The sequence below is a fragment of the Phocoena phocoena genome, chromosome 10 (genome assembly GCF_963924675.1).
Source record: "Phocoena phocoena chromosome 10, mPhoPho1.1, whole genome shotgun sequence".
Classification (NCBI taxonomy): domain Eukaryota; kingdom Metazoa; phylum Chordata; class Mammalia; order Artiodactyla; family Phocoenidae; genus Phocoena; species Phocoena phocoena.
Genome location: NC_089228.1, coordinates 39,900,087 through 39,917,898, shown reverse-complemented (window position 1 = coordinate 39,917,898; position 17,812 = coordinate 39,900,087). Strand labels below are relative to the sequence as shown.

Genomic DNA, 17,812 nt, shown 5'->3' with positions numbered 1-17,812 from the left:
ACTAGTCCTCGTTCAGACAGACTCTCCACCCAAGACACAGCATAGGGAACAAAGAGGTGGTCCATCTTCTTTCTGCCTATCCTGCTGTTCACAGTGCAGGCGTAAGAAACAGAACAAACCAGGTTTCTGCCCAGTGTCTCTCACCTGTTCAAGGCTCAGAGGCCTCCTCTGTTTGTTTTGTAAAGCAGAACACTTTTTCCTCCAAAAATGTAAGCCTAAACCCCAAAATGCAGAACAGGAGAGGAGAAGAGAAAGCTCAGAGCCACCTGCTTGCTGCTGCTGGGAGGTGGAGCCCAGGAGGAAATTCCCTGACGCTGAATCCAACGTCCTGACTGCTCCCTGCATGGTGGGCCCCTTGGGCTGATGCAAGGACATGCCTGGGAACGGTGCTTAGATGTGGCAGAGGAAGAAGCAAGGGCCAGCCTGCCAAGGACCCCAAGCTCCCTGGACTCACCCGGCCTCCTCCAGGCTGGTGCTTGATGTTTTCCGTGGAGCCAACCTTGGAACGGACATTCTTCAGATCAGGGGCAGAAGCATTGGTAGCCACGCGGCCCAGCCTTGGGGCAGAGGAGCTGGGCTTGGCTGCCGTGGGCTTCTTGTCCACGGAAGGAGTCCCAGAGGGCCGGGGAGGGGTGGCTGTGGGCTTGACGCGGCTGGGAGTCACCCCTGCTGGGGGTGCCGCCCCAGGGACCGTGGCACTTTTCTTCACGGAACTGGTGGAGGTGCTCTTTGGGCGACTCACGTCAGCTGCAAAGGTGGGAGTGAGAGATAACAGGTATGCAGGGAAGAGAGCAAAGGGAGCCTTAAAGCCGTGGAAGAGGTGGGGGTTTAAATCTGGGATCCACGAAGCGGGGGATGGGGTCTTACCTGGTGCAGACTTCGTAGCCATCTTCTTGATGTCTGCAGGTTTCCCCTCAGTCTTGACCGCTGCACAAACGTATACTTTTTAACATCACGATTAACAAAATAACCTACTGAATGGCTCATCCAAAACTGAGATTCATGCATTCATTCAACAATTACTGAACTGTTTGAGCCAGGGGCTGTGCTAGTATCTGAGAACAAACTAGTAAATCAGACAGCCGAGTAAAGACCACGCCCTGATGGAGCGTCCAAGGCCAAGCACTGTGTCTTACTCTTTTCTACAGTCTTGACGATGCCTTCCCTTCTACCTGGACTTTCTTTGAATGGCCTATTTCTTATCATGAAAGTCCACGTGCTGTGGAGTTACTAAGAAAGGAATAGTAAATTCTACCTTGGAATTCATGAGAATCCCCTTCACTCAGGATTTTTCCGGATACACATACTTACTAACCTCACATGGAGATCAAGGCTATCACTTTTCAACAGACCTCATTAAGGACTGGTGCACAAGCAGGTCTGCACAGATGTCTGTGATGCCGGTTGGCGCTATGGCTGGAGCAAAAAGCCAAGGCCCCACCCTCCTCCCCACTGGTTCCCATGGGAGGGAAGCGCAGTACTCACCAGCAGGCCTCTTGGGCAGGGGTGTAGAGGGGCTCCTACTGCTTGGCCCAGCTGAGGCAAGAGTGGCAGCTGCTGCGGCTTTTGGAACAGTCTGGGTGCTCTTGGAGCCAGGCCTACCGGCCAGGGCAGAGACCAGCTTGGATGGCGAGGCTGGCTTGGATGGTGAGGCCCGCTTCTCAGGAATCTTTGCCTCTGCAACAGGCTGCTAATAGGAAAGTGGGAATAAGAGCTGCAGGTCAGCAATAGGCCGAGGAAGTCACGCCAAAGGATGGTTCCATATAAGCTTATGCCAGAAATCAGGGGTACTGTGGGTTTGGCACCACTGATAGGAAATATATGTGGCTATATGATCAAAGTCCTCCACACAACGTGAGAAATGGCTATGTAGGGTGCCGTGTGATCGGGAATCAGGAAACAGGGAGTCAAACCACCTGAATCCAACCTGAACCAGTGAGAGTGAACAGCTCTGAAAATATACCACACCACAAAGTACATCTGCCTCAGGATCCACTGCATTAAATACTTATGTATTTAAGGTATTAATATGTGACCAGAGATCAAACAAATACATAAAACAAAAAATTTTAAATGTTCAGTCAAATTCAGCCATTCTTTTGGCTAAGATGCACCCAGTGAATTCTGAACAGGATGGAGCTGCAGCTGGAAACTGCATTGACCAAATCAGTCAGGTCTAAGCTCCAGCCCCAGGCAGGACCGCAACTCACAGTGTGATCTTGGGCAAATCACTGAGCCTCTCTGGGCTTTATTTCCTCATCTGGACAAAGGAGGCTGGAACAAAGGATCGTTACGGACCAGCTTTGATAATAAGTGATGTTAGGGATGGGAGGATGAGGATTCTGTAAGAGCACAGGGACAGTGAGAAGGGGCAGTGGAGGGTGCAGGCCTGACCAACAGAGGGAATGAGGAGGCCGATGCCACAGTTCTGACTGAAAGCAAAAGGGAAAAGCCTCTCAAGTGCAGACACAGGCCATCTGGGTCACTCTAGCTCCTCTTCCATGGAGGCTGGGCATGCAGTCACTATCAAGGAAGGGAAGGAATCAATACAGCCTGGTTTCTACAGGAATAGGCAATGAACAGACTGTTTTGATAAGCAAATATACCATGTTACTCAAGAGAGTAAGCCAAACCACAGACAAAGGGGAACCAGCTCTTATACTCCAAGAGAAATGGCCACACAGAGGGTAGTATGTTGGTGGAGACAAGCAGGATATTGCTTAACTGGAAAATCAGCTAAGGAGGTTCTCAGAAATTAAGGGCTGGCAGCCATTTAAATAAAATCTAACCCTGCAAATGCAGGGTAACGACCATTCCTACAAACGAAGGGCCCAAGCATGGTGTTAAAGAACCCTAAGGTTGGAATCAGGGGAAGTGGTCCAGCTATCAGCTCTGTCTCGAGCGTGTCGTGGGATTCCGTGCAGAGGGACTCCTGCTCTGTTTACTCTAAAATGTAAAGACTAAACCAGATGCTCTCTGGGGTCTCCTTCAAAATTTCAATACTATGAGTCAGAATAATCGGGTGGGGTCTTATATTTTGCTAGTAAGAGTAATAATAATAAAATAAGTTAGAAAAAAGTTGCTTGAGATAGAAATCTCTAAAGGATGTGATGTTCTTTAGACGTCAGGCTTTTGGCCTCAGCAGGCTGCAGAACCAGCCTGCTCTCAGAGTTGGAGTCACTCTCCTGTTTTCTCAACTATATTTTCTCCTCTGCCAGAATCACAGATCTTATTTTTTCTGAATAGTTTTTTCCCCTTTGTTTGCTCCTATAAATCTTTCTACCAAATAAGGAAAAGACAAATTTCAGTAGGCGTTAGTTTTTATCCATCTCTCAAAATGTTTCCATCTGTTTCTTATCTAAGAGATAAACAACAGTAATCACTATGAGGCACATCACCTCTTCAGGTCAGCAGCATCTCAAAATGCTGTCTAAAAGCCGCATGGCAAAAAGACAGGAAACAAGAGTGTTGATAGATGCCCTGAGCACCAGTGTTGGAGTTAGACCCAAGTTCAAATATGGGCTCTGCCGCTTAGTAGCACTGGACTACAGAAAGGTTACTTAACTGAGCTCTGAAATGAGGATACTAAAATCCACATTATGGGTTGTTGAGAGAGAGAATTAAAAGAGTTAATGTCTATAAAGAAACCACTACAGTATGCTTCATTTTTGTTATTATTACAGAGTGAACTTCACTAGACAGTACCCGCTCCTTCCCATGGTCTCCTCTGTCTCCCCCAGGATTTGCTGCTAAGAAAGTGTCAGGGAGGAGCTGCTGCCACGGCTCCAGCCACCTTCCCTCTGCCCTCTTATTCAAATAAATTGTTTTCTAAACATCAAGAAAAGCAGTGTCAACTGGGTAAATGAGGATCAGAAAGCTTTACGAGATTTTATAATTCCTAGTCTATACTAGGATTTCTCAGTTTCTTGGCCAGGGTTGTCAACCTAGCCGACAATTCCTAGGTTCCACAAGTTTTCTTTACAAGATTAAATAAAAACACTGACATTTTAACATGGTAAACTATTCCTCATCATGATTTTAAAGAGTAATATCAGGGCTTCCCTGGTGGCGCAGTGGTTGAGGGTCCGCCTGCCGATGCAGGGGACACGAGTTCGTGCCCCGGTCGAGGAGGATCCCACATGCCATGGCACGGCTGGGCCCGTGAGCCATGGCTGCTGAGCCTGTGCGTCCGGAGCCTGTGCTTCGCAGCGGGAGAGGCCGCAGCGGTGAGAGGCCCGCGTACCGCAAAAAAAAAAAAAAAAAAAAAAATGTAATATCAGGCTGACCTAAAGGCCCTTTTCAAAGAAAAGAAGATATTAGAAAAGGCAGTCACAGATTCCACCCACCCTCTCCTCCAAGAACAATCCTGTGAAGCTACTGCTGTTCCAAACTGACCCATTTCTAAGCAATAATGTGTGGGTGACCCGGAAAACTGAAAAACTGCAGAAGGAGCCCAGTGAGAGGTAGCCTAATGCCAAAAGCAAAGTTAAGTTACCACCTGATGCTGGAATCTGCTGGAAGATAAGCTGGAAGAGCTAATCACTAATCAACTAATGGAGGAAATTCACTTTTGCGGGATGATTAAGAAGAAAGACAAAGAATTGAATTTGACTGGGAATTTGATGGCGGAATTACACCAAAAATGAGTATATGATTGGCATGTGGAGTGGGGAAACTGGTTAACCAGTATGTAAACAGACGAAGAGTGAGGAAGAGCTCGGAGAAAGGAGGAGCCAAAGCAGAGGCAAGAGTGCCTCCAGCCAGGGCAGAAAAGGCACAAAGGAAAACAAGGCCACAGAATTTCATGGCTGCATCAAGAGCTCCCAAAGTGATTTGCGTTACCCTTCCCCCTTTGCCCTCTCCTTTCCCCTAGTCCACCAGCCTGCTTCCAGACAGAGTCTGACTACCTGACGCTCGGAGGGGAAAACTTTTCCCTGGCACGGTGCTCAGGTGACTACTTACCTTGGGCTTCCCGTCTTTTGAAGGTAAGGTGGAAGGCCTGGCAGTGGCAGCAGCTGGGCGTTTGGGTGGGGCAGCCGGTGCTGAGCCTGAAGCAAGGCTCATGGGTTTTTTATTCGACCCACCAAAGGTGGTGGGAGCTGGCTGCTTAGGGAGAGAAGTGGGCTGTGTTTTGGCTTTCGATGTTGAAGTCTTTGCAGGTTGAGTGGTGGCCAAAGGCTTTAAGTTGATTTGTTGTTTTTTTTTTAAAGGCCAACATCAAACACACAGACAAGAATAAAAACAAATTAAAAAAAAAAGTATAAATTGCACAATTCAAAGTAAAATTATAAGCAATGAGGATAGATGCAACTGAAAATTAGCACTCCTTTCTTCTGAGCTCAGTAAATAGTGGAAAGACACCAGGATGCAGATAAAGAAAACTGGGAATTGTTTCTTAATGACAGTGTCACAAATTCCAGCAGTTTGGCACCTGAAGATTTAAATTCAGTCATAACTTTAAACAATTAACTTTTGAAGCCTTCAATAATTCTGTGAAGAAAGTCACCAGCAGGTGATTAGGCTATTTATTATCTGCACCTCTATGAGGCAATATCAACGTCCTGTTTTAAGCCCACACTAAAATGTGGCATTTGTACTTTGCAATAAGTACCAATAAATGTCTGGAGCTATGATCCACCTTAACAATCTGTGCTCCTTTTTCATTAACAGAGACTTCAGAATGGATTTCTGAATAATTCTGTAATTCCCTTTATTATTGTTGTTAAGGGAAGCAGAAACAACATCTACAGAACAGATATTCAAGATAATACGGTCAAAAGCAAAAGATTTAAAGGTTTGAGTTAGGCCACCATGGTAAAATGGGAACATAAAATATTTTCTAAGCATGTCCAAACTTGAGGAAGGACTCATAATAGCTCAGAAAAAAGAAATTTCATTTGCATGATTCAAGCAATAATAAGCAGAAGATAGTTTTAAAAAATTACAGCAGAAGACAACCCACCATTCTGGCACCTACCTTTGTTTTCTTCTCTGGGCTTGGTGGGAGCTCCTTGTTTGGAGGGGCGGTGATGTCATTTCCGGTCACACTCCCAGTAAGCCGTCCTTCTTCTAGTTTGGCTATTCCTAAAGGGGGAAAAGTTATGCTAAGCAAATGTTTTTCACATCCATTGCGAAAATGCAAGTCTTTGCAGAGACACACCACTAACTAGCACTTCATTCTGAGAAAATCCAGAGCTATGCTGCTGAAAGTGGACAAGACTCCCAAGTCCCCCTCACTGTGACGAAGGACAGTTTTAGACTCCAGAGATTCAAGCAGCCTGTGCCTGTGGAAAAGCAACTTAACTAGGATTTGCACAAATGCTCAGTGGAAGGAAATGGCCCTTGAAGTTTCGTTTCCCTTCCCTGGAGACCGGCAAAGGGGTTCTGTCACCCAACCACTAACTCCCAGAGCACATAGGGGACAAAAACCACTTCTACTAGAGTTTATCTCTTGGAATAAAGGTTGCTGAGAGATGGGATAAGAGCCAGAAGATCATCCAATGTCCTCCCCTTCCTTCCTTTCCCTGTAAAGCACCACTTTATGGAGGATGTGAGATGAACTTGATCTGGTTCTAGCAGTGACCCAGATTTCCAACAAGGCCGAGGAGACCCATGAAATCAGATCCAGGGCCAGAAATAAAGTCTACAGCCTAAGGCTACGCCCAGCAGCACCACTGTGGGGAGGTGACTCCAGATTTCAATAGGGCTATACCAGAAAGCATTAAAATACCATGAAATTTATAACCTGGGTGTGGGGAACACCTTTCTAACTGGCACAAAATCTAGAAGCCACAAAAGGTAAGGTGGACTACAGAAAAATAAAAAGCCTCCACGTGCCCCAAAAAACAATACGAAAAGTCAAAAGGCAAATGATAAACAGGAAAAAAGTATTGAACCTCACATCAAAGACACAGAGCTTAATACATAAACTACTCCTACAAATCAACCAACTCCTATAAAGGCCGAAAAGAAAATGAACAGGAAAAATGGCCGAAAGAATATGAACACAGTTTACAGAAATACAAATCACTTTTGAAAATATGAAAAGATACCATTTCTAACCTAACATATTGTCCAAAAGTCCTAAAATCTCAAAGTAGCTGCTGGGGATAATGTGAGGACATACGCTGCTGGAAGTGTGTGAAATGGTACAAATCAGATGCAGGGCAGTCTAGCAGTATCTCCGAAAATTACAAGTGCAAATAAATTCTAATCCGGAATTACAATTTCTGGAAATTTATCTTAGAGATATATTCACATACCTGCAAAATAGCAAATGTGTATGGTCTTTCACCAGAGCATTGTTCCTAAAAGCAAAGGACTGAACCCAGAAGTCTGTTAACTGAAAACTGGTTAAAGCATATGGCAGAAGTATCAATGTTATCTCTGAATTTGAAAACATAAACCATGACTGATAGGGAACGATCTCTACTCAGTGAAAAGAAAAGCAAGGCACAGAACAGTAGGTATAACATGAAACCATTGTCTAGAAAAGACAATACACTTCTATTGCAAATACACTTGTACATGCATTTTTAAAAAGTCTTTGGAAGAACGATGATGAAACAAAACAATGGTGACTTAATTTTGGGATGGGGTGGAGGAACAGGCACAAATAGGGAGCGTTAGGAGGCTTTATTTTAAAATTTTTTGTTTTGAAGTAAAGATTCACAGGAAGTTACAAAGGAATGTACAGGGAGGTTCTGTGTACCCTTTACCCAGTCTCCCCCAATGACACCCTGCATAACCATAGTACACCGGGAAACTGATATTGGTACAATCTAGAGAGCTTATCTGACTTTTCCAGTTTTACATGCATTCATTTGTGTGTGTGTGTGTGTGCGCGTGCGCGTGTGCACGTGCACGCAGGTGTGCAGGTATGTAAGCAGTTCTATGCCGTTTTATCACATGTGTAGCTTTATGTAACCACTACTAAGAATCAAAACATATTAATTGTTCCATCACCACAGAGCTCCCTCATGTTGCCCTTTTTTTTTTAGAGCCACCCCACTCCCTCTGCCTTTCCAATCCCTTAATCTCTGGCAGCTATTAATCTGCTTGCCATCTCTAAAATATTATTTCAAGAATATTATATAAGTAGAATCACACAGTGTCCTACTTTTTGTAGCTGGCCTCTTTCACCCAGCAACACGCTTCTGAGGTGCATCCGTGTTGTACATGAGAAGTCCATGGTGTGGCTGTACCACAGGTTAACCGTTCACATACTGTAGGACATTTTGGTTGTTTCTGGCTGTTTGCTATTGTAAGTAAAGCTGCTACGAATATTTATTACAGGATTTTGAATAAAATAGGTTCATTGTTACTAAATGGAAATGCAATTAATTGTTTCTTACATGTTGATAGTGTATCCTGTGACACTGATAAACTCACTAATTAGTTCTAGGGGTTGTGAGGGTAGATTCCTTGGAATTTTCTACATAAACAATCATATCATCTACAAACACAGCCAGATTTTTTTCTTCCTTTCCAATCTATATGCCTTGTATTTCCTTCTCGTGCTTTACTGTGCTAACCAGAACCTCCAGTACTATGTTAAATAAGAGTGATGACAGCAAGTATCCTTGCCTTGTTCCCAACTTTACGGTGAAAACATGTAGTCTTTCACTATTAACTGTGATGTCAGCTGTAGGTTTTTTGTAGATGCTCTTTCTCAAGTTGAGGAAGTTCTCCCTCTATTCTTTGATGAGAGTTTATCACAAATGGGTGTTGGATTTTGTTGAATTTTATGTGTTTATGATTTTTCTTCTTTAGACTTTTGATATGGATTACACTGATTGGTCTTTGATTATTGAACCAGCCTTGCATACCTGGAATAAATTCCACTTGGCTGTTGTGTATAATCATCTTAATATACTGGTGGGTGTGATTTGTTAGTACTTTGTTAAAAATTTTTGCATCTAAGTTCATGGGAGATATCAGTCTGTAGTTTGTGTGGTACTGTCTTTGCCTGATTTTGGTTATCAGGATAATAAAGACATCATATAATGAGTTAGGAAGTGCTCCTTCCTCATATTTTCTGGCAAAGAATGTGTAAAATTGGTGTCAATTATTCTTTAAATGTATGGTAAAATTCTCCACTGAAACCATCAGAAGCTTTTTAATTAAAAATTCAATTTCCTGGGCATATACCCAGATGAAACTATAATTTGAAAAGATACATGCACCCCTATGTTCATAGCAGCACTATTTACAATAGCCAAGACATGGAAACAACCTATATGTCCATCAACAGATGAATGGATAAAGAAGATGTGGTGTGTATATATACAACAGAATATTACTCAGCCATAAAAAAGAATGAAATAATGCCATTTGCAACAACATGAATGGACCTAGAGATAATTATACTAAGTGAAGTCAGTCATAAAGAGAACGACAAATATCATATGACATCACTTATATGTGAAATCTAAAATATGACCCAAATGAACATATCTACAAAATATAAACAGACTCACAAACACAGAGAACAGACTTGTGACGGCTAAAGGGGAGGGAAGGATTGGGAATTTGGGATTAGCAGATGCAAACTCATATATCTGGGATGAATAAACAAGGCCCTACTGTATAGCACAGGGAACTATATTCAATATCCTATGATAAACCATAATGGAAAAGAATATTTAAAAAGAATATATGTATATATGTATAATGGAATCACTGCTGTATAGCAGAAATTAAAACAACATTGTAAATCAACTATACTTCAATAAAATAAAAAATTTCAGTTTCTTTAATGGCTCTTCAGGTTACCATCATGGTTGAGTTATGGTAATTTGTGGGTTTTAAGGAATTGGTATATTTCTTCGAAGCTATTGAATTTGTGAGGATAAAGGTGCTCCTAGTATTCCCCTATTATGCTTCTAATGTCTGTAGTGATATCCCCTGTTCCTGTTATTGGTTGGTTGTGTCTCTTTTTCACCTTTGTCAGTTTTGTTAAAAGTTTATCAGTTGTGTTGGTTTTCCTTAAGAACCAGCTTTTGGTTTAATAAACTTTCTTTTCTGTTTTATTGTTTATAATTTCACTGATCTCTGCTTGTTTTGGATTTATTTCATTCTTTTTTTTAGTTTCAGAGTGTTGATCTGAGACCTTTTCTCTTTTCTAATGTAAGTACTTAGTGCCACAAATTCCCCTCTCAGTACTGCTATAGCTGCATTCAACAAATTGACATGTTCCTTTTTCTTTTTCTTTTTCTTTGGCTGTGTCACAAGGCTTGTGGGATCATCCCCCAAACAGGGATGGAACCCCGGCCCCGGCAGTGAAATCGCCGAGTCCTAACCACTCTACCACCAGGGAACTCCTGATATGTTCATTTTCATTCAGTTCATTGCATTTTTTAAATGTCCTCTGAAAACTTCCTCTCTGACCCATGGATTATTTAGAAGTATACTGTTTAATTTCTTAGCGACTGAAGATTTTCCTGTGGTCTTTCTATTATTGGTTTCTCATTTGTTCCATTATGGTCAGACAATATATTCTGCATGATTTCAATCGTTTAAATGTATTGAAGTTTGTTTTATGACCCAGGATCCATCTTGGTGCATGTTCCACAGGCACTTGAAAAGAATCTACAAACAATAAATGCCGGAGAGGGTGTGGAGAAGAGGGAACCCTCTTGCACTGTTGGTGGGAATGTAAATTGATACAACTACTATGGAGAACAGTATGGACGTTCATTAAAAAACTAAAAATAGAATTACCGTATGACCCAGCAAGCCTACTACGGGGCATATACCCTGAAAAAACCATAATTCAAAAAGACACATGGGGTTTCCCTGGTGGCACAGTGGTTGAGAGTCCGCCTGCCAATGCAGGGGACATGGGTTCGTGCCCTGGTCCAGGAAGATCCCACATGCCGCGGAGTGGCTGGGCCCGTGAGCCATGGCCGCTGAGCCTGCGCGTCCGGAGCCTGTGCTCCGCAACAGGAGAGGCCACAACAGTGAGAGGCCCGCGTACCGCAAAAAAAAAAAAAAAAAAAAAAAGACACATGGGGCTTCCCTGGTGGCGCAGTGGTTAAGAATCCGCCTGCCAATGCAGGGGACACGGGTTCGAGCCCTGGTCCGGGAAGATCCCACATGCCGTGGAGCAACTAAGCCCGTGTGTCACAACTACTGAGCCTGCGCCCTAGAGCCCACATGCCACAACTACTGAAGCCTACGTGCCTAGAGCCAGTGCTCTACAACAAAAGAAGCCCACGCACCACAACGAAGAGTAGCCCCTGCTCGCCACAACTAGAGAAAAGCCTGTGCACAGCAACAAAGACCCAACGCAGCCAAAAAAAAAAAGACACATGTACCCAAATGTTCACTGCAGCTCTATTCACAACAGCCAGGACATGGAAGCATCCTAAATGTCCATTGACAGATGAATGGATAAAGAAGATGTGGTACATACATCACACACTGTGGTACATATATACCACATCCGTATATGGCTGGAATATTACTCAGCCATAAAAAGGAATGAAATTGGGTCATTTGTAGAGATGTGGATGGACATAGAGTCTGTCATACAGAGTGCAGTAAGTCAGAAAGAGAAAAACAAATATTGTATATTAATGCATATATGTGGTATCTAGAAAAATGGTACAGATGAACATATTTGCTGGGCAGGAATAGAGAATGGGAGGGTGGGATGAACTGGGAGATTAGGATGGACATATATACACTACCATGTGTAAAATAGCTAGCTAGTGGGAACCTGCTGTATAGCACAGGGAGCTCAGCTCGGTGCTCTGTGATGACATGGATGGGTAGGAAGGGTAGGGTGGCGGGGCGGGGGGGAGGGTTGGGGTTGGGAGGGAGGTCCAAAAGGGAGGGGATATATGTATACATATAGCTGATTCACTTTGTTGTACAGCAGAAACTAACACAACATTGTAAAGCAATTATACTCTAATAAAAAAAAAAGAATATTCTGCTGTTGTTAGGTGGAATTTCTATAAATGTCAAGTGGATGCTGTTGTTTGATGTTACTGTTAAATTCTTCTTTACCTTTACTAATATTCTGTCCAGTAGTTCTATCAATTGCTTAGAGTGGGATGTAGAAGCCCCCAACCACAACTGTGGATTTGTCTATTTCTCCTTTCAGTTCTACCAGTTTTTGTTCATTGTATTTTGTGTGTGTGTGTGTGTGCGCGCGCTGCATTGCGTCTTCGTTGCGGTGTACGGGCTTCTCATTGCAGTGGCTTCTCTTGTTGTGGAGCATGGGCTCTAGGGTGCACGGGCTTCAGTAGTTGCAGCAGGCGGGCTCAGCAGTTGTGGCTCACAGACTCTAGAGCGCAGGCTCAGTACTTGTGGCGCACGGGCTTAGTTGCTCCATGGCATGTGGGATCTTCCGGGACCAGGGCTCGAACCCATGTCCCCTGATTCTTAACCACTGCGTCACCAGGGAAGCCCATAACTTCTATTTCTTTGCTGAGATTTTCTAGTTCCATTTGTTTCAAGAGAATTCATAACTTCTTCTTGAAATAATTTTATGATGGATTTTAAAATCCTTTTTGTATATTAGCAGGTAATCACTATTTAAATTTAGTGTGCAGGTAGTTTCAATAACAATTTAGTTCCCAGGGCCCTTGTAGTGCAATACAGGCCTGCTGTGTTTTTCTGGTTCCATGAAGCTGTCACTCAATCCCTGCTGGTATTGCCTGCAAGGGCTCAAGGCACTTCCCTGGGACAGATGGTTTCACTGGGTGGGGGATGAGTGATGCTGGACCCACGGAATGCAGACTTTCTCTTGGCCTGACTTCTGGCTGCCTGATGCTGGTGGACTTCCTGTTTTGAAGCCACTGGGAGCAGGAAGCACCTAACTGGCCTGATGATGGAGGAAAGAGTGTAGCAGGAAACCTACCTACCTTTCCTTCTGCTACTGGGTAGAAGGCTGGTGCCGCTGGTCACCTAGTGGGGACAGGGGATGAGCTTCCCTGCCACTGTGGGTGGATCGGGCCTGCAACTGCTGCCAGGTGTGAAGTGCACAACAGGTAGGCCCTGATGACCTCTGCTGACACTGCACCTGCAAGAAGATTGAGTCCACCACCACTGCTGGATATGGGGAGGGAAATAGGGCTTCCCCGTGCCTGGTCTTTGGTCAAAAGAGAGCAGGTTTTTCTTTCTTTCTTTTTGCCTTTTCTTCTTCTTTTATCTATGCTTGTTGGTGATTCCAGGTTGTAGACACCCTCCAGTGCCCAGACAAGGACACATGGAAGATTAAAAAGAAAAGCCAAGGGAACTCACTGCACTGTCCTTCCTCAAGTCCTGAGCCCTACCCAGCCTGCCCTCTCCCTTCTACCTTTCAGATTCCTTTTCTGATTACCTGGCGTATTCTTTCCAGAGTATTTAGCTGTATTTAGAAGAGATGAACAGGAAAAAGTGAATCAATGTCACCTTCTCTTGGAAGGAGATTTTCTAATGTATAGCATTTTGTACTTTTTGATGCTTGAAACCATATGCATCTCTAGTTGAAAACGGAATTTTTTTAGTTTTAAAAATATGAAGAAAGAAAACCACCCCCACCATGCAAGGTATTGGTAACGCCTCTGTTCTAGAGCAAGCTGAAAGAATATCTCACCAAATGTCTGACTTGTTGCCACTGGCATCAGACCACCATGAACATTTTTCAGTAAGCACAGGATTTTTCAGCAAACAACATGAACACTTCATGAAGTCTCACTGCTTATGATATAAACATGCAACATCTCAACCTGCACAAGTTAAGTGTCACCAAGTGAAAAATGCATGACCGCCACATAAGCAGAAACCATAGTCTTCCTCCCAGATAGTGCTTCTCACCATGAGCCTCCTCCTTTGCTTCCGGGGTACATACCAGCCAACTGCTAGAGACCACCACCCAAATGTCCCTACATTTCCACAGAAGAATGTTCACAAAGAACACAAAACTGCTCCCTTCTGTTGCATCTTTCCATTATTTGTACTACTACTTGCTGGAAAACCCAGGCTCAAAATCACAGCATCATTTTCAACTGCTCCCCCCGCCCCCCCCTCACCTTCCACACCCAGTTTTCAAGTCCAGTTGATTTCGCTTCTGGTATACTTCCCCTATCACGTCCTCAGTAGTTCACCTTTTACTACTACATGTATCCAACTGTCGTCATGAGATTTTTTTGCCTTCAATCCTCTGTCTTCCAGTTTATCTTTTCTACTGAGAACAGGTGAATCCTCTCAAAGCCAAATTTGGGCCACTTTATTTATTGTCATAGGCAGTGAGGACAGTTTTTTTTTTTTTTTTTGCCGTACGCGGGCCTCTCACTGTTGTGGCCTCTCCCCCCCGCGGAGCTCAGGCTCCAGACGCGCAGGCTCAGCGGCCATGGCTCACGGGCCCAGCCGCTCCACGGCATGTGGGATCTTCCCGGACCGGGGCACGAACCCGTGTCCCCTGCATCGGCAGGCGGACTCTCAACCACTGCGCCACCAGGGAAGCCCAGGACAGTTTTTTGAACATGGGAGTAAGGTTTAAACAACTCAGGGAACAACTAAGCTTGGGTTCCAAACAACGTTCTAGATTTGTTATCCCATTATTTCTTGCCACAGATGTACAGATGGCTTTGGCATATTTGCTCAACCCACATCCTTCTCCAGAGGAGCCCCAGATGAAGTGGGTAGCTCAAAATGGCCAAGACTGGTGAAGAAGGCTTTGGTACCTGGCACACAGGTGACTGGACCAAGCTGAGACAATAAGATATACTTACTCATTCCTTCCTTAAAAGAAAGAAAATATGAAAACTATAGCCAAGCAACCTTGGGTTCCTGAGATATAAAGTAGGGCACAGAACCAAAACCATGGCAACCAATGTCCTGTACAGACCAGAGACACAAAGGAAGCAAAAAGTAGGAAGCAAAAAGTAAGAGACGGCAGAGAACACTTTCCAGAAGGGAAGAGAATGGAACACATGTTCAGGGCAAAGCAGAGGTCCTAAGTGAGACACACAATGGCTGTAGCTGGGCTACACTTCCTGAAATAGGATTCCCTGAGATGGTCAACAATTAGCTTTTTATAAATTTGAGTTTCTATGACTGTCTTTCTGTTCTTTGAAACTAAATAATAATTAAGAGAAGCCCCACAAATACTCATCATTGTTCTTTTACCTAATGTGAGCTGTCTGAGCTTCATACCTTTGCCTGGAAGGCTTTCCCTCCACTTTGTTAGGCTTCCAAGGCCACCTCCTCCCAAAAGTTTTCATGATTCACAATCCTCTCATACAACCCCCACCCCCCGACCCCTGCCACCCCAACTAGATCACAAGTCGTTCGAGGATAAGGACAATATCCAGGGCCTAGGTAGTGGCATATGATAGGTATGGTGAACAATGAATCCTTATATAGCTTTATCTACATAGAGTTTAACAGTCAGCATTCAAACATATATTAGGTGAACAGATCAGTGAGGTGTGTCAGTCATCTGACATTTTTTTCCTACCAGCGTGAACTTCTCTCAGTGTGAACTAGGACAAACTTGTTCTGAAATAAACAAAAATCTTCACTCATTACGACCTAGAAGGTATACGGCACTGAACTGGGCACCTGGGGATCAAGCAAAAGAAGATGAGACAATCCTATCCAGGAGGCCCTTACAGTTCTGCTACAGTTAGAAGGAAGTGACAGCATAGGACACCTGAGTCTTATCATCTTGGAGTCATAAGAAACCATGGAGGAAATATGACGCTTTTTTGCCCACCTCTATTTAAAAAAAAACAACACGCCACACACCTGCCAGTCTTCAATGGTCCTTTCCACTTACCCTTCCCCCTAGAAAATACCACTTCTAATATTAAGAAAAAATGAGTAAAACATTTTTGTAAAAATGTACTGAGAGGTATAAATACTAGAGGAAATGGTTCCTAGGAAAAGAGACTATTTTTATAACAAACAAAACACATATTGTAAATCTCCATTAACTAGCTTATGAATCACGGTCCTTTGTGCACAAACTGGACTCAGAGGAAAACAAGCTTTTGTAAGACCACCAACAATAAGACCCGTGGAGAGCTGGGGGTGGGGAAGAGAAGAAAGGGCCAGGAAGAAAGACAAAGCGGCAGCCGCCAAGGACCAAGGACCGCAACATTTAGCTGTTTATTAACCACAAGTCTCTCCACTGTCCACTTTCCCTTTCTTCCCCTTCTCCCCACAAATCCTCCTAACACACATACACAGAGAGAAAACTAGAAGCAAGACCGGGTCAAACATGAAGAACAGGAAAAGAATATTAAATAGCCAGCTTTAAAAGGCTCTTTTTCAGCTTGAACAAAAGCAAAACGTTCTCAAAAGCAAAACGGAAAACAGAGCTTGCATCCAGACTGCGCTACTTAATGAGAGGAGGTTAGTGCTGATAAAGCCATTGTGAATCCACAGTGACAGATTTTCAAGCAAGGAAATCAATCAGCTGTGATTGGATGATTTAGGGCTCTGGAATCATCTGGTTCAAACCAACAGGGAGCTGAGGGGTGGGAGGATGGGGGAGGGGTGGGCAGGGTGACATGAGGTCAAGTAAGGGGCTCTATGTCTTACGCCCACCCCTCTCTGACGGGATTCGGCCCACGCCCTCAGTCCACACCATCTGTCACACCAACAGACGTGCAGGTTGACCCAGCTAGAGTCACTTTGTGCACTCTCTCGCATCACTCTCCCCAACCTTCCGATGCAAGGGAATTCAGCTTTCCCTGGGCAGTCATAGACTCCAAGCAGGAACGAGCCGCCTAAGGCTCCTGCCGGTAATCTGCCACTTTGGTTCCTTCCTTGCTGTCTGCTTGTTCCCCATGGAGGCAAAATTTAGAAACATACCATCACGTGGGGTCTCTTCACACAGGAACGATGGAGTGCTCTGGGTTGTGGTGACCTCAATTTCCTTCTTCCCTGCCAGAACTGTCTGTCCTGGCCGTTTCTCACCTCCCCGGCAGACTTGGAAGCATGAATCCGCTCTAGTTTCACTAGTATCTTCTTGTCCCTTTTCCTTGCTGCTTACTTCAGGAATCTGCTCCAGCTTACCATGGAGATAGAACCCAGCAGTGCCCAGTTCCCTCTTCCCAGAGCTGCTGCTGCTGCTGTTGTTGAAGTGGGTCAGTTCTTCTCTCCTCTTGGCCACTGGTTCCTCGCAGTTGAAAGGAGGTATCTCTTCAGTAGACAGAATGGGCAGTTCTCCAGGGTTCAATTTGTGGCTGGCTGTCTGTTCCTCAGCCACCGTCATGGAGCGCCTAATGGCAGGAGCCCCCAGTTTTTTGGGTGTGGGACTCAGCATTGGGCTACTGGTGAGGAGTAGCAGGCCAGAAGAAAGCTCTTCTTGGGCGGGAAGTTCAGGATACTTATCTGCAAGGTTGACAGCTGGGGGGACTGAGAGATGAGAGCACTCAGACAGGGCCCGGCGCATTGCCTTTTTCTGCTGGGGGGCTTGGTCAAGCAAAGCCCCCTCCTCGGTAGAACTCAATTTCTCCAACTCCTTATCATGGTCTTTGATATGAGAGCTGGCATTCACATAGTCTGGGGTGAACTCGACCCTAGTGATTGGTGGAATGGCAGTGGGTGAGTGCGCAACAGTGGGGGCTGGGTGGGCTACAGCCACCGCTAGGGAGGACTCATATTCGAGCTGCCCAGAGCTATCACTCACCACCCCAATCACCCGGCAGCCAGCAGAGATGCCATTCTCCTTTCCTGGAGTTCCTTCCCTTGAGTGCTGAGGGTCTTGAGCCACTGACACGGGATGAAAGTTGGGGTTCCAAACACTGGTTTCCTGCTCCTTAACATACTGGGTGGGCATGTCAGCAGCCCCAGGGAAATCCAGATC

The 17,812-nt window shown here is 44.6% G+C and overlaps 1 protein-coding gene across 2 annotated transcripts in view; it reads right to left on the bottom strand.

The window, feature by feature from the left end:
• MAP4 (microtubule associated protein 4) overlaps window positions 1–17,812 on the bottom strand; it is a 107,544-nt gene that overhangs the window by 11,343 nt on the left and 78,389 nt on the right. Inside the window, exons 8-12 of one of the 2 annotated variants that reach the window (XM_065885721.1) lie at window positions 5,978–6,084; window positions 4,963–5,178; window positions 1,486–1,687; window positions 868–927; window positions 455–747 (exon numbers count right to left, since the gene is read on the bottom strand). In XM_065885721.1, coding sequence (XP_065741793.1) covers window positions 455–747; window positions 868–927; window positions 1,486–1,687; window positions 4,963–5,178; window positions 5,978–6,084 — 878 coding nt within the window. The remainder of the gene's footprint in view (window positions 1–454; window positions 748–867; window positions 928–1,485; window positions 1,688–4,962; window positions 5,179–5,977; window positions 6,085–17,812) is intronic. The other variant, XM_065885720.1, reaches the window with a different exon arrangement.